Raw genomic sequence first — 17,559 nt, forward strand, 5'->3', positions numbered from 1 at the left:
TTGGGTCTTCAATTTGGGGGATTTCCCCTCCCTCAGTATCAGTTGGAGAACGACATGGGTCTTTAAGGGCTGGAACACATTCTCTTACCTCTTATTCTTTGTAAATACAATTTGAAAAGCTGACATTGTCTTCTGAAAAAAAGCGAGTGAACTTATCTTGTGCCAAAAAATATTTTGGATTCAACATGTTAGTCCACCAGATGCAGAAAGTGCAATGCAGACAAGCAACTGTAGGACGTTTTCCAAAAATGGCAATATACATTGAATCTATGTTTTTATTATTTAACAAGCCTTGTTAAAAATCAGAGTTGAGTTGTTGTGTATTGGATCTATTTGTAGGGTCCATTCTGCTCCCTTTTCCACGGTCTGCCTGATTTGAATGCCGTAATTGGAGGTAATTGTGGTGAGAGCGCGGCGATAAGGCCGTAGACGCACGCAGCTCTGTGGCACCCACACCGATGGACGGCTGTCTCCAGTGGCTCTCCTTCCATTCTTTCCCTAAAGTCCCCTTAAAAAAAAAGGAAAATTCATCTCGCTTTTTGCATCTTCAAAGCATTGCTTTCACAAATAGGCTAATTATTTTTGTTTTCCACTTTTCATCTCACAAGCAGAAAGTGGTTGTTTTGATGTTCTTCTAACCTCCTAATCCAAGGATGCATAACGCGATGCATTTAATAGGCTGTGGTAATTTGGGGGGGGGGGGGGATGGCTTTGAATTGTACTCGGGCTTCAAGGAGAGCTAAACGTTGCCTCGCCTCCATTAGTTCTGCTGTGATCTTGCACAAGGTCTAATTCAACTTTTCATCCAACTCTCTCAGGTAGAAATAAGAAGGGGAAGAGTTACGGCTGTTTATTATAGTAGAAGAAGAACCCCCGGTTTCTCGGCCCCCGGATGCTGGCGCCAATTAAACATGACAATCCATCACGATTTTGTTTCCACTCCCCCCCAACCCCCTGTCGGGGGCCAGAACCTCAGTGAGACGATCCGCTGGTGCTGATGACCCGTCGGTGCTTCTCCTTCTGTTGTCATATGCGAAAAAGGGGTTCTGCTCGGAGCCCGAAGAGGCCTCCTGTGGACAAACAAGCCTTGTAACACTTTGTGAAGTGGTCCGCCGAGAAGTCATCCCCTTTATTGAAACCATTTGTCCGACACCACCCCCTCCTCCCCCTTGCTGGTAACATACGGCCGAGGTGCATTGTGATCGTTTGCAGGCCCTCCTGTTTTGTTTTGTCTGTCTGTTCCTCTTACTCACTCTAGCTCTGTTTTTTTGCAGATGTGTTTTTTTTTCTTTGTGGGGAGGGGGGGGGGGGGGGGGCTCCGGGGTCGGGATGAACGTATCCTGACTCCTCTCTTTGCACAGAGGTTTGGCCGAGGTCCAGCTTTGTCTGCTTTTTTTTCTCCGGGCACGTTACCGCTCTCACATTCCTGTCTCCGGAGCGCGCACGCACACATGCACACGTGCACACGTGCACACTCCACACGCCCGGAGAAACCGCGCTCCAGACTCCAGTCTCGATTGCCCGGTCGCGTGTCCTTCTGTTGTTGAAAGACGAGGTGCCACTCTCAGCGGCGTCCTTGACCCTTTAGAACTCCCCCCCATAGAGAGTCAACAAGAACCTCTCCAAAAACGGCCTCGAAGGGAGGAAGGACAGGAAGGGAGGATGAAGTGGAAATGATGATGGTCCTTGTGCACAGGTCTCCAGGAGGTTGCTGGGAGTTCGTTTAGTTGAAGGCAGCGTTTTACATATCTCCCCCTCACACAGCGGGGCGTTGATCCGACGTGACGGGATCACGCCGCACGCTTTGCTGCTCAAGGGTTGACACGAGACAGTGGCTCTCGGGCTGCAGCTTCGTACGACTGGTGAGACGTTTCCAATGCGCGGGGAGTTAGCATGTCGGCACTTTGCTGGAGCCGTTGTGGGAATCGTTAGGGACATCCTCACCGACCTGCGAGGGTTCGGCTTTTCGAAAGGTTTCGCCCGCGCGTCTGTTGGTCGGCTCCGCGTCTGTAGGCATGAGAGTGATGACTCAGTGCATCACACATAGTTGTAGCACTTAAATTGTACTTGTCCAAGTTGTAAATCGGCTTATTTGATGATATTGCACTTTCTTGTTTCTTGCTCTTCTGAGTTTGTATCCCTATGATTGAAGTGCACTTATTTGTAAGTCCTAAATGATATTTAATGTGATGTATTGTAGTATTGGATCATATTAGTTAATTGACTTACACATTGTCGAATATTCGCTTTCATGACATTGAACGAATTGCTTTCTGCCGTTTAGCCATTTAGCGCCAAAACCTCAATTATTCCTTCTAACAGCAAACTACGACGGCTCAGTGATGAAGTGTTATATTTGGAATTGCTTCGTGACTCCAGTTTCTTTGCCACATTGGGTGCAACTCAGTTAAAAAAAAAAAGCTGTAAAGGAAAAAAAAAAAAGGCGTGATGCAAAGTGGAATCGTTCAATCTCGGAGGCCAAGTCTACCGAGAGCTGGAAGTTGTGCCAACCTTTGACCCCGAGTCGTCAACAGCATCTAATGAGACATTTAATCATGTTGAAATGATCGCATCCTGCTGCAGCGTTTACCATCAGATAAGCTCAACATTCACAGGCCCACTTTTTTTGTCCTGTTTTTGGCACAAATACTTATGTTAATATGAATTTCCATAAATAACCGAGTGGTAACTGACAAAATATGTCCAAAGTGTTCATGGGATTGTGCTCGGCGTCTGCAGAGGGTTTAGTAGAACTTTTTTTTTCAGGTGCGGGCGACGTGGCAAAGGTCGTTTGTGCTCTGGGAAGCAGGGGATTCTTTTACGTTCAGCTGTAACCAGAACTGTTTCTCCTCACTTAGACAAGTGGGTTTTTTTGTATTTTCCATTACTTTTTGAGGGGGAGTTTCTATACTTTGATGTCTGCTTCACTTCAACAAGCAAGTCTCTTTAACAGAATGTGAAAGAATGACACAGCGATACTTTAATTATTTTTTTTGAGGGTCAGTTTACCAAAATTACAGAAACACACAGTATTTTGCCAGCCGTGCAGATACTTTTATTATCCATCCGGATTAATGGTCAAAGCTTTAATAATCACACTTAAAAACTCAACAGCAGCATGATTTTCCAGAATCAATGTTTTTTGGTTACTCTTTGGTCACAATCCACAGACCTCTCGCTCAACAGTTCTCCAACGGACTGCAAGTTTCTGTGAGCTCAATATTTATGATAATGGGCTCACATTTTACTGAAAAGACAAGTTTCTGTTTAATTTTTCCCATGCTTTAGCGGAACAAGAAATAATTCTTTTTCGAATTTGGGTCACCGCGGAAATTGCAGATATCTCAAAATGTCGGCACATTAAAAACCAAGCCGCATGGCTAGATGTCGCTAGGGGTGATTGTAAAAACACGCCTTCATATAAATGTGGCTGAACTGGTTTTAAATTCAAATTCGGGGAAAAGGAGACTAGATTACATTACATCAGACAACTAAATCATCCCACCTCGTCAGTCCCGCGTTCATCATTAAGCTCTTGTGACGAGATTCATTCATCGCGGTCGCGTCAGGAGCGCCGTTCTCTCTCCGACCTCTCGGACAAATAACCTTCCATCACTGAAGGCCTCGTCATCGACAGCCCCCCAGGAAACCGCTTCACGCGTGAATCATTCATGCCTCTCCATAAATAATACAACTCTGGCAGCCAGTTGGCGGCACCTGCAACTTGAAACAGTAGTTCATGAAACACAATCTTTTGCCTCGTAAACTAATGTGTTTCACCTGCCTCCGCTGGGACGCCCTGGGTCCAAAGGTGGAGGGAACAACCCCCCCTCCACACACACATGACCTCGCTTCTTCTTCCTCTGCTCTGTAATATTTTCCTTTGATATCTTCCCGTCCCGCGGGAGCCCGGGCAATAATTCCTTTTCGGGGGAAGCGTAATTATTTCTCAAAACTGCACTTCTGCCCTAATTAGTTCTCTCGTCTGAAGTGGGCCTTGCATTATTTACACATCAAGGGGTTTTTGTTGACTTTGCCCCGGTCCCTGGGCTGACTCGAGAGCTGCCGCTGTCACCACGCGGCCTCGTTTTGCGTGCTACATTTTTTTTCTTCCCCTCGCCGGTGACCCGGGGGACACGATCTGTCTTGTTCTCCTGTAATTATCTCCACTCATGCACACACACATACACAGAGTCAGAGTGGGTTTAACAAGTGGACAACGTCCCGTCCCCCCCCCTGTCCTGGCACGAGCCACTCAGAGGAGTAAGTGACGGGTTTTAATAACGCGCAGCAGATTTCGCCCGGGCTGCAGTCGGTGTCGTTGCGGCGGCAAACAGCATGTTTTATTCAGCCAGGCGGTGACACCATTTCGGCTCCCTCAAGCTTTTTTGTTCTGGGTCATCTTTAATGAACTGAACTTCTCTTTGTTGTTTCCGTACAAAAGGAGTCTGTGGCAGCTAGTTTCCTGCTTCTGTTCAGCTGTAGATTTCTGGGATTTGTGATGTATGCTTTTCCTGTCCATAGCCAGGTTTGAATAGGCTGCTGTATCTGCAACCCCCCCCCACACACACACACCACCTCGGTGGTCTTATGGCCTTGAGGGCTATTGTCCGCTCTATAAATGCCTGCTGGGAAACTCTTGCTGCCTCAAAAAACTTCAGCCATTGTAGACTTTTGACAACTGTTCTTTTCCCATTTCCTATTTCGTCTCACTGACACATAGCTCCATCTGTGTAGGTGTGTGTGTGTGTGTTTGATGGGTGGGGGTGCGGAAAAGCGAAGTTGGAGCATCTTGTGACGCCTGGCACAAGAATTACCATAATAACTGTCAACATTAATGGAGATCCTATCACTGGAGAATTTAAACACGGCTTTTCCATATTTATAGAGTCAATAAACAGAGAATGTGCAGCAAAATGTCTGTTTATGATTCAAAAAGCGAGCGGTGTTTACCCGCCTTTGAAATGCATATTTGGGTTAGCGGACGCGGAGGCGGGGGGGATCGCAGTTTAAGTTGTGGGACACAAGTGGAGACGTCATATCGTCGCACTAGACACAGAGCATCTGGAGGCGTAAATGTCTCCGTCCCGCCGTAGGTGCAAGCGTGGCCCACGTGAGGTGTGGAGCAGGGTGGGAATTAAACAACCTGGCTTTGTTGCATTCGAGGGGGGGGGGGCATTGTCTCGTTTTGAACCCGGAAAAGGGCCACAAAGTTGGAAGCACACTATTGTCTGAAATATTTCGCGCCGGAGCGAAAACATTTCCCGTTATTAAAGGGGCCTCCCCAAATACACGTGAAGGAAAAGAGAAAGAGCTGTCCGCATACTTTTGGATTTGAGGTATTTCAACTACAAAACAGGATGCCCCGTTAGGGATCCTTATGCTGGCCTGCATTTCAATGGCAAATAAGAAAAAGCTAAATGCTGCTTTGATTTGATTAAAATCACCTCATTTGAGTTACAAAAAAACTTCTGCTACTGTAATACGTTTAGGTTACCAGCACACATTGTATGGGACAAAATGTGTCCTCGTGGGGGTCTGTGGTCGACAGTAATGTGCGTTTATTTTGGTTTCCACGACATGAAAGTGAGAATCCCAGAGCTGCAGTTAGTTTGCTCTACTGTTACGCTCACTCTACGGAAATGAGCTTCTAGTCAATTTGTAAATTGCACAATTTCCGCGATCTCCAGTGACAGTGGGAATGAGTTCTACCCACAATAGTACAGCTCTCTTGGCATGTTAGTTTATTAGAGTTGAACATGTGGGGTATTGTATCTGGAGCAGTGCTAACGCTACGGTTTGCCTTTCAGTGAACACGTCTTCTGGTTTGTTTTTCAGCTTTCTTCTCAAATGAGTCATTCGGATTTATCAAAAACATGTTAAGAAATGTGATTAATCGATATTTTACAACTTAAAATCACATCTTGTCCAGTGTTCAGGCGGAAATGTTCAGGGTCTGCTACCGCTAAGCTAAGCTAGGTTTGTCTGGTGTTGCTTTTTCCTCCATTTTGGTTAAATTTACTGACAGTATTGTTTATTTGGCACAACAAACACTTACTCGTGTGTTGGAGCATCAAATATTCAATTGCTGCAAAAAGCAGGTCACAAACTGGCCTTAAATAGCCAATGTGCGTTAAGTTGCTACAATGAAAAGTAGGTTCGGCTAACGCTATCTAACGAGCTATCCTTAACGAGCTATCCTAAACTAGCAGGTGTCTAATTATTACTGCTACTAGGCTAAACTAACTGACCCAGCCAGGATTTAAGTATCCGGTAAAACAATGTTCTTAAACATTTGTTTTTTGCTGAGATTAAATATTGGTTAAAGGGTCGCCAAAATGACCATCAATGATGTCAACATTTCCGGGAACCCAATTCTAACTTTTCACAATAAGATATCCAGCTTCAACACCTCCAAGTAGTAATAAAGGCGGCTCAGCGTTGCCTGTGGCCCGACTGAGTCTTACTACTTTCTCTCATCAAAGTAACTTTCCTGCAGTAGTTGGATGTAAATCTATATGTATATATATTCATGAGATTTGACACGTAGATTCGTTGAGATATGAATGAACATCACTTACGTTTTCCAGGCGATCGATGAAAAAAAAAAGGCCGGAAACAGCGTCAAATTACGAGTGTCCGGGGTCACGGTAATATTAGCTTTCGCCTGCCGGGTTTGGAAACTGTTACGTTAGGACCTTTTAACTACCATATTTATATATTTTTCCCCCATTATAATTGCAATAAGAGTAGTTCCTACTTTAGTTTATGTAGTATTACGAATTCAACCAAGGTTTTGGTGTTTCAATTATAGACAATTTCAAAATATTCTGCTGTTCAGGCGGGAGACTAGTTTTTGAGCTTTCAAGTCAACTTACCACACCTCATCATTTCAAGGCTCTTTCCTCTGCAGATCTCTCTTCTTACAGCTTACAGCTTCTTCATCATCTGAAATCCAAGAAGATGCACGGGTTTCTTCTTTTTCCTAACGGCCTTAGCAGGCGGCGCGAGGCGGCACTTTTAACCGGAGATTTCGTGTTTATTCTTGCTCTGCAGGTGGAGATCACGCTGCAGGACGTCAACGACAACCCGCCGGTTTTCCCCAATGATATTCTGGATGTGACCATTGAGGAGAACGTCGGAGATGGCTTCAAAATAATGCAGCTAACAGCCGCGGATGCAGACAAGGTAATGGCTCTCCCAGGTTCTATTCTGTCTGACAGCGTTTTTGCACTTTTCTCCTCCCTTTTTCCACTCCACTGCCTTCCGAATAGATATCCTGGGAGTGATTTAAGCTGAAAATAAGCTCTCAATTTTGTTTTCCTACAGTGGAGTAACCTCTATATATTCAAATGGGATTCGGAGGCCAACCCAGCTGTCAATGATGGAATAAAATTTGACTTTTAGTATCTTTTTTAAGTTGGACGGTTTTCATGCCAAAAGCGAAACCTGCAGACACTCAGGGCAGAAAAGCCATTGAAACAACCTTGCGATCATGAGAGGAATCGTATGCACGTGGGTGAAGTTGTTCAATGTGGAGAAGGAAGGCACCAGCAGAATCAACAGGAATCTATTACACGTTATCCTTATGAGTTGTAAAAAGTCACATGCACTGGGGTAAAAATGGGAAAGTTTCCAGCCAACTAAACAGAAAATGGATTAATCGACAAAAAAACATCACAATATTTTATTAGATTTTATTAGATTAAAGTAGAGTTAATTGACGCGTTTACAGATTTTCCTCCTTTCATCCACACGTAGGAACGCAAACATCAACTACACACACACACACAAACTGTCTTCGTCATGACGTTATCTGAGACGCGCCGAGGTGTCACAGAGCCATTGATTTTTTCTTTTGTTGTCCCTCCGCCCCCCCCATAGTTCTTATTGCATCACCGGGATCACTCTCAATTAGTTAAAGGCTCCGTCTCCGGCGGCTTTAGGCAGGATGTGGACGACATGAGATCCCGCTGTGAGTGAAACGCACGGCTCTCCCTCCGAGGTCTGCGGTGCCTCACCCACGGCCAAAGGACACAGCGGAAGGGAACGGAAAAGTCGGGTCATAGAGGCGAGAGAGATTAGAAAGGGAGAATATTTAGACTTAAGATGTAACATATTTCATGTTTACTTCTGAGAACACGCGTCGTTTATTGCACAGCTGTCGCCCCCTTCTCTTTAATCCGAATGTGAGGAAAGTTGTACAAAGCCTCAATTCGGACCATTTTCCCTTTGTTCGGGATACTATGTTGACTGTAAATCTCACTCCTGGAGGCTGGTCAACAGGGAGTTTTTAAGGACATATTTGCGCCAAAGCATTCACAGCTTTGATCTCATGTGAAATTGAAATCGAAGCCTGCAGTTGTTCACTTTTTCCTCGCGTGCCGACGCGACTTCTTTTTTTCCGCAAATCATGCGTTCACTTTTGCACGCGCTGGTCTGAGTAGAAGTCGTCCTCGGCCGATCCAAAGAACTTGCGGTGGAGCAACGTTCCTGGATTCAAACTCAGGAGAAAAGCACGCAGACACTTAAAGAGAATGCAGAGTAGCCTCTTCTTGGAATTACAGATTCGGGGGGGGGGAGATGTTTACTCCAAACTTCAGTGCTGCCATGAATAGGTTTTCGCTTAAATAGAAGCCTGTACTTCATCCCGGCTCTCGCTCGGAGCCAGAAATAAGGGGGCCCGGGGCCAACTCTTTGCCCACATCCTTACGCAGGAAACTTAAGTCGCGCTGACACCGAGCGTACGGAGCGCTCCGCAGCTCCTCGTTGAGAAAGCCACATGTGTGAGGCGCCGCGGAGGAGCCAAGAGTGCAAGCTGTTGGCCAGCTGACGGGATGAATTCAGACGTCGTAATGATCCCTTCCAATTTAACAGTGCTACATGTGGGATTCGTGTGCGAGGGGTATTAAAATGCTGTTCCTAGGCATCCGGTTTTTTCGCCATTCGTCCATTTCCAGCCCCCAAAAGAGAAGGATGTCGATATAAAAGTTAAAGCTCTTTTGTGTCATGCTGACGAGGCCTTTGTGCAAAATGTTTCTCACCTCATTTGGAAGAACAGAACCTTGAATGTTGAATGTGGAAAATATGTCAGTAAAAAAAAAAAAAAAAAACGTATTTAATCAAGAAAAGTGCATCGATAAATGTTCTGGAAGAACGCGTCGCCCCCATAATTCACGGTGATGTGTTCCAGCGGCTCACACGCCCCCCCCCCCCCCCTGGAAGTGTATTTCAAGACCCCCTCCCTGCAGTTGTGACTGTAGCGTTGCTACTCCACCTCTTCCCTCCGTGGGCTTCCCGTCGGAGCTGTCGGCCGCGACATGTTGCTTGTTTTTCGGGAGTCTGTGTTATGATTGGCCCGCGCGCTCGCCGCTGTCGCATACAGGAAGCCTCGCCATCGCCGCTTCGCACCTCTCCCTCCTCGCGCGGGCCGCTCGCTCCCATAAACCACTCATGTGGTAAATGAGTTCCCCTCTCCCGCCCCCCCCCTCCCCTCCAAACAACCCAAGCTGTAAAGTAGTCAAACTTAAGTGAAGGTCAAGAGGGCACCCTCTTGGTACGTAGGTGTTTGAGTGTGTGAAAGATCTTAATTACTATGTTAGTTTAGCAAAGCGAGGGAGAGGAGAGTGTCCCCCTGCCCCCCCCCCCCCCCCCCCCCCTGCTCAGCCCCTCCCATCTCCCTCGCTCTGCCTTTGAACCCTATCAGAAAATTAATTGGCAAAACCGCGGGTGTTGGGTCCCGGGCCTGCAGCCCAGGTGGCTGATGGGATTACCAGATCTGGAGCCACTGATTGATGACCGCAGGGCGGTTAGATGAGCGTGGCCTCGCTACGTTCCTCCTGATCGTCCCCCCCCCCACCCCTCTGTTATTTTTTTCATTTTTTATTATGGGGGCCTGGTTCTGAGACCAGGTTTAATCCGTCGTAAAAAAGAGATAAGATGAACTTGATATTGAGTCCCTTCCGCAGCATTTGGCCAACGACCGGCGTGTCTGGACTTGTTGCTTTTTGCAGAAAGTCTGTTAAACATAGAAGGGAAAGCTGTTTAAATCCACTCCGTGACCGACAGAATTTATTATTTTTCTCCTCTGTTCCAGAAATGATATGAAACTGCAATGGCTATAGCCATAAATTGTTATTTAGCCTTTTTTTACACATTGCGCCCCTTTAATTAAAATAAATAAATAAAAAAAACCTTGTTGTAAATCAATCATAAAAGAATATTGCACCACGAGAAGCAGCGAGAGTCACATTTTCATTGGGAACCTTTCTTCCTTCAGCGAGAGGAGGACCTGCTCAGCAAATACAAGCCTGAGAGCCACAGATTAAGCCAGAGGACAGCCCCACTGCTCGCATGTTAGTTGTGCGAGCACCATTGTCCAGCATTAAGTGCATGTGTGGACGTGCGCATAATGCACAGACGTTTTTAGCTCCGCTCTAAACCGGCTGTAACCAGAGCTCAATCTCGCTGAATAGCAGCAGCTTTTTGATGTCGCTTTTTTTTTTTGTTGGCAGAGGACGCGCAGTGAGACAGTTGTCTGATCTCCGATTGTCCCAACGGCACAAACACAAATGTCCAGCTCTGTCGTCGGGGCCCATTCAGAGGAACACTGGAGCCCCTAAAAAAGTTCAAAGAGCGAGAGCGGCTCCCTCTTCACTGGGCAAGGCCTGTCCTCTTCTCTTTCAGCTACTGCACTCATTGGCGAAACTCAGATTTTCTCAAAACGTACAATAAAAGTTTAAACCTTTGTTAAGGGACACTTTCAACCTTTGTCCCTTCATTTTTAGATCCCAACCGCCAACCGCCTGGTATCAATTTAGCCGAAACCGCCGCTGCTCCCTGATTCTTATCTGATCATAGTGTATTTTTATAATCTCCATATTTCTAATACATCACGCATTGTAAATGCATCGTAAAGGGATTATCAATTAGTATAAGTAAGCGCTGGCTTACACGCTGATTATGCAAAGTGACTTCATTTTCCATCCGCTACAAACTATAATATGCTGTGTTTTTTTTTTTACACCCCAGGGTCCCAACGCTCTGGTGACCTACACCATCGTCAGCGGGGCGGACGACAGCTTCCGCATCGACCCCGAGTCCGGCGACCTGATCGCCACCCGGAAGCTGGACCGGGAGCGGCGGTCCAAATACTCCCTGCTGGTGCGCGCCGACGACGGGAAGCAGTCGTCCGACATGCGGCTCAACATCACCGTGAAGGACGTCAACGACCACACGCCCGAGTTCTCCCGGCTCGTGTACTCCTTCGACATCCCCGAGGACACGGCGCCGGGTAAAGACTCGCCGCCGGCTTTCTGTGCAGCTCACAAGGAACTCGAATTGTCAGCGTCTTCATAAGAATACGTTCATAGGAGCGTTACAGCTCCTCCAAATCCTCCGTGTCTTCCTTTTTGATTTAAAACACTTCCGAGAGGTCAAAGTCCCAGTAACTGATGTTTGATCCATTTGGAAATCTATCAAAGAACGGGAGCCAAGTGACGACGTAATGAAGATACGATTAAGTAAATAAAGCTAATAAAAACCAGCCCTTGTTTTCACCTCTTATGTCATCAGTACCAGGGGTTTGGCTTCTGTTCAGGCAGTGAGTTGATAGAAGGCTTGTTGCTATATAAATATATATGTATATATATATATAGTCTTAACGTCCCGACCCTCGCAGGCTCCATCGTGGCGGCGATCCTGGCCAGCGACTCCGACTCGGGGGCGAACGGCGAGGTCACCTACTCGCTGGAGGAGGAGGAGGAGGAGGACGAGGACGAGGCCTTCCTGCTCAACCCGGTGACGGGCGTCTTCAACGTGACGCGCCCGCTGGACTACGAGGCCCAGCGCTACTACATCCTCACGGCCAGGGCGCGGGACGGCGGCGGCCAAGCCAGCGGCGTCCGGGTCTACTTCAACGTGCTGGACGTCAACGACAACGCGCCCGTCTTCAACGCCACGACGTACAGCGCCTCGGTGTCCGAGGGCCTGCCGCCCGGATCCGCCGTGGTCACCGTCGGGGCCGCAGACGCCGACGACGGTACGTCCGGCGGGGGTGGTGTGGGAGGCGGGGCTAAGGGAACGCACCAGTGGAGAAAGATTTTAGTTTATTGGATAAAATAATACAAGGGTTATTTTTGGAATCCACGGAAACTCGAATCTGTAAAACGCGTTGAATATCAACTCAGTAAAACATGTCACTAGACATATGTGATGAAATAATATGTTGATCAGGCTCTAATAGATGCATCCATTTAAATTTTTTATTGGCAAAGTACCGACTTAATCTATCATTAATCTATTGCTAATGGATTTGGCAACCGTTACACACCTCCATGATCAACATTTTTGTTGGCACTGATTTGACGTTGTACTAATTTCCATGTATATTTTCTTGTTGGCTTTACAAATACAATCTCAAGGGAACAATAAGGAATGTTTTTCTTTGACATATTTAGAAAGATTTGGCCACACGTCCAGATCCGGAGAAGTTGACTTACTGCAAGGAAAATATTTCAGGAGACAATATTTCATAACTGCGGTCAGGTATCCCAGAGATGTCATTATGTCTGAAGCAGTTATGTAATCCCCTAAAATATGCAAGTTTGCCCAAAGCAGATTAATTTAATGCAGCCCTGTCATTTCGTTATGACAGTTGGTTACACAGAAGCTCTCCAACCTCCCTTTTTATTTTTACTCTGCGTCTCGCACGAACACCCCGACGAAACGCGGCAGATACACGGCCGCTGCCCCCTGCGCTGTCAGAATAAAACGCCGCCATTGTTACCACTTCCTACCCCCCCCCCACCCCCACCCCGACCTCCCCGACCTCCTCGACTCGGTCTGAACTGGAATGGAAGTGGCACTCGAGCCTTTGATAAGGGATTACTTGTGTACTGTAAACACACGGCTGAGTGTGGGAAGAAGCCCGGCGCTTTCCACACGAATACCCCGTTGAGCTGAATTACAGACGCTCAATTTAAGCTCATTTCACCCCCCGCCACCCCCCTACCACTTCCAGGGCAGTGCTGCGGCTCAGGCCCGGGGGCTTTCAAAGATGGATGGTTCGCACCCATCGACACTTTGAATCAATCTTTGCTTTTCAATGCAACACAACCTCCAGTTTCCGTCTTTTGACTTCTCGATAGCGGCGGTTCGTGCTGCGGCCGGTTCGCGTACTCGAGAGTATCGGACGGAGCTCCGGGGGCCGGTGCGTGCACAATGCGTGGAAATGGATGCAGATAAGGCACACGGCCGAGACGCAGCCTTCAACAATGCGCGCTGGTCGAAAATATCAACATTCGACCTCTAACCGCGGGGTCCCGACTGTTTGTCATCTGGCCATTCTTTTAATTCAGGGCCACACTAAATGGTTCCTGGTTCCGATTTGTTTTCTATTTGGCACGGTGAGGCCAACTGGACAAGTAATGTTTGTTAAAAATAAACCCAAACCCTCAGCCTGATTAGTACAGAGAGAGGGGGGGACTTAATAAGACTTAATTTCCCCCCCCCCCCCCCCCCAATAGCAGATTGCTCCAACATAATTACATTTTGGTTGCAGGTTTGTCTGTTATCCACTGGAGGAAAGTAACACATTTAACCTTGGGAACAAAATACAAATGTAATTTAATGTTTCACACAGTATTCTTAGTTGATGTTTGGTATCTTTTGGCAGCAACTGCTCCCAGTTATCTTGCTGTAATGAAATCGTTTAAGTCACTTTTTTTTTAAAGCAGCTGTGTCAAACCTTTGCCAGATTAATCCAATAGGATGGTTTATGTTTCTCTTTGTCATGCGTTGTAGCGAATAACAAATGGGACGGTTTGGACCTTTTCGAGGATGTCACTTTGAGTCGTGAGAGATTCATGCATTTTCTTCATACTTTACCGAACAAAACATTTATTAAGAGTGGAGCTGACCAACATGCCGCTGTAGTAAAACCAAAATCGACCTTGTTGTCTTCTGATTTCCTCTCCCAATGTGTTCCAGGCCCGAATGCCCAGCTGCTCTACAGAATTGCGTCCGGAGATTCCCAGGGACACTTTGTCATCAGCAAGGACGGAGTCCTCCAGACCAAGAAGGCCCTGGACAGGGAGACCCAGTCCTTCTACAACCTGGTGATCACGGTCAACGACCTCGCTCCTCCTCCCGCGGCCCGCTTCACCAGCACCGCCCAGGTGTCCGTCATCCTCCTGGACGTCAACGACTGCCCGCCGACCTTCACCTCTCAGCGGATGACCTACATCCAGGAGAACGCGCCGGTGGACGCGGTGGTGTTCACCGCCCAGGCCGCGGACGCCGACAGCGGGCCCAACAGCTACGTCGAGTACTCCCTCAAAGGGCCCTTCATCGGCAAGTTCAGCATCGGCACCATCGACGGCGACGTCCGCTTGGTCGGCGAGCTGGACCGCGAGGAGCTGTCCAACTGCACCCTGACGGTCGTGGCCACGGATAAAGGCGAACCCCGGCTGTCCTCGACGATGGACGTGACCGTGGTGGTGCTGGACGTCAACGACAACACGCCGAGCTTCTCGCAGAACATCTACGACGTGGAGATCGGCGAGGACACCCTGACCGGGACCGACGTCCTGCGGGTGTTCGCCAGCGACGCGGACGAGGGCACCAACGGGCAGGTCCGGTTCTCCGTCTCGGGGGGCGGCGACGGAAACTCCGACTTCCGGGTCGACTCGGTCACGGGGGTGATCTCGGTGGCCAGGCAGCTGGACCGCGAGGCGCGCGGGTCCTACTCGCTGGTGGTCCAGGCCGCCGACCGAGGCAGCAGCCCCAAGGCGGACCGGGCCACCGTCAACATCGTGCTGTTGGACGTCAACGACTGCCCCCCCGAGTTTGAGCTGTCTCCTTACACCGTCCACGTTCAGGAGAACCTGGAGAACCTACCGGAAAACATTCTGCAGGTCAGTGTGTTTGTCTTTACCTTTTTGTGAAGACGTGCCTTGATGTTTTACAGACTTCCTGAGGGCAAAGAAGTTCTAAGGACTTAAACAAGCTAATGCCTTAACTGCATTTTCAGTAATACTAACTTAATAGGTGCAGGTATGTGAGTCGTATTGGTGCACTGAACCACTTTTTTTGCTGAATGCCATGAAAAATACATCATACATACAAAATGATACACAAATGATATATGGCGGCAATTTGATACGCACGGTTAGGGTTTTTGCCAAAATATGAGACGGGGCTAAATTGCATGAGAGGTCCGGTAACGTCTCAACCAACCTGATGACTAAATGAGCCGTGTATGAAAAAAAAGAGTCGGACTGATTTCCAGTGATGCCGCAGTTCCATTTTCTTTTCCGCTTGTGTACCTCGTCAGGAAATGAGGGTACAGTTACGTGGTGGAACGGGTCCAGGTAGGCTTCTACTACACAAGGACACGGCAGAGCCCACAATGCAACAGGGGGCAACGGGGTAGTTTAATGCAGGATGAAAGGCAAAGACTTGATTAATAGTTTCTTACTCAGGTTTTTTTTTTTTTTTGTGGATTCCCTGGGAACGTCTGATTAGACAAAGTGAATAAAGTAATGATCTTCCTTCCCTCAACAATTACCTTCAGAGTGCCGCCCGGCACCGTGGTGGTGATTAGCCTTCAGCTGCTTCGGCAGGACGGTCATTCTGGGTCACTGCCACCTCAAGTCGCCTGTGTGAATTGAGCCACATATTTATCAGAAGAAAAAAAAAGGCGACGGGGGGGGGGGGGGGGATCTGTCACAGTACAGAAGATTCTTACGCCGCGACTTCCGTTCCACTGGGACTTTAAACATGGTTTTGAAGTTCTTTACTTTTTTACTTTGCAAGACTATCGATGGTATTTATTTTATTAGAAGCACCAACCGGACTCAACTGAATTGAATTGTCAATTGAGCGGTAATGTAAAAAAAATGGCCAGTAATGTCAGACCCGGCCACGTAATACTAGTGGTATTTATTGGTCCCAAATTCAACTTTTCATACATCAGAAGACGAGTTGTGACTCATCGTCTTTTGCTTAATATTGGATCGCAGAGGCTAAACCGCGCTTACGTGTATTCCATGTGACTTTCCACCACGGCTGCCACGCCGCTGAAGCTGCCTCTGACTGTTTATACTCCAGACAACCTGCAGCTCGGCAGCTGGAAAAATGAAAAACACATTTCTTGCTCAAGATGGAGTTTGATGGTTTGGGTCCCTGAAGAGGCTTTTTTTTTCCTGTGTTCCCCCCCCCCCAGGTCGTCGCCAGGGACGACGACCAAGGCGCCAACGGCCAGCTGAGCTACATGCTGAGCGGCGAGAACGACGAGGGCGCCTTCAGCCTGTCGTCCAGCGGTCAGCTGAGCGTGACCCGCACGCTGGACCGCGAGGCCCAAGGGACGTACGTCCTGCTGATCACAGCCACCGACTCAGGTGAGTCCGTTTGAGTCTTTGCATCTTTGCGTCGCGACGTCCCCACCTGTGCAACCTCTCGCATCTGGTGAAGACCTAGAATTTTGGCAAAGCCAGAAACCAATTTTGTAATTGGCCGGTTTAAAAAAAAAAGCTGAAAAATAACGTTTTTATAAACTAACACCAGTGTCAACAAACGGCATTTTGGGTTCACAGTGTGCGCAAAGCTCTATTTTTTGTTTTGTTGTGGCATCATAAACTAAACAATCAGGAGTTTTTTTTGGTTTTTTTTCAGCTTTCAAAATAGCGGGTGTTTTTTGGACCTATCCGCCTGAAGTCCTTTCAGCGGGTACAAGGGAACAGCATCCTCTGTTTATTTGGATACGGCGGTAGAGCTTGTTATAGCCAGATAAAAGGTTGACTTGTTATTGCATGGAGGCCGGTTAATGTGCAGTCTAAAGGAGAACATGCGTATCCCCGTCGCAGCCAAATCACATGGTTTCCCAGCTAAGTATACGTTCCCCCCCCCCCCCCCCCCCCCCCCAGCCGCTCCGGCACGGCGCTTCTGTGTCATTCCAAGGCGCTGACCATGTGACCAGTCATAGCGCCGTGTATTTTTGACTGTGCACGGGGGTTTAGTGAGACTTGGACCGTTACGTGCGTTGTCTCGTTCGTTGTTTGGGTCAGATTGTCACGTTTGAGCCGTGCAGGAGCAGCTTTCTCGGGTTATTTGTTCCTTCGTCATGATTCCCTTGCTTCCATGTGCTCTGCAGAGGTCCGTGCCACGTGGACAAAGTTGCACCAAGAAGCAAACATACTCATTAGGATTCGATCCCTTTTTTTTTTTTTTGTGCGCCTCACAAGGAGGCCGTATTTAGAGCCCTGACAACAATTCCAAAATATTTTGACAGGACGTTTCATTGCAATGTTGGTGAGTGGCTCCAAAAAAAAAAAAAAAAAAAAGAGGGACTTGGGGTAGAATATCAAAATATCAAAAAACCCATAATCATGGTACCGGCCAAATTACCCAGCAGCATTTTCTCACATTTTTGAGGCCTCGGCTTAGACAGCGAGGAGGAAATGGTTCTCCCAGGCGCTTTCTGGCAGCAGATGTCCAAGGTGGATGGTGCAGACATGCAGACATGTCTCCGATTCTGCCGTCTCCCGTGACCCGATTCCC

The 17,559-nt window shown here is 47.7% G+C and overlaps 1 protein-coding gene across 2 annotated transcripts in view; it reads left to right on the forward strand.

Moving 5' to 3' along the window:
• The window catches only part of fat4 (FAT atypical cadherin 4), an 80,994-nt gene that overhangs the window by 35,042 nt on the left and 28,393 nt on the right, over nucleotides 1–17,559 (forward strand). For both annotated transcript variants that reach the window (XM_037460776.2, XM_037460777.2), the window contains exons 2-6: nucleotides 7,057–7,188; nucleotides 11,032–11,293; nucleotides 11,681–12,040; nucleotides 13,990–14,915; nucleotides 16,226–16,400. In XM_037460776.2, coding sequence (XP_037316673.2) covers nucleotides 7,057–7,188; nucleotides 11,032–11,293; nucleotides 11,681–12,040; nucleotides 13,990–14,915; nucleotides 16,226–16,400 — 1,855 coding nt within the window. The remainder of the gene's footprint in view (nucleotides 1–7,056; nucleotides 7,189–11,031; nucleotides 11,294–11,680; nucleotides 12,041–13,989; nucleotides 14,916–16,225; nucleotides 16,401–17,559) is intronic.

Source organism: Pungitius pungitius, chromosome 2 (assembly GCF_949316345.1).
Source record: "Pungitius pungitius chromosome 2, fPunPun2.1, whole genome shotgun sequence".
NCBI classification, from domain to species: Eukaryota; Metazoa; Chordata; class Actinopteri; order Perciformes; family Gasterosteidae; genus Pungitius; species Pungitius pungitius.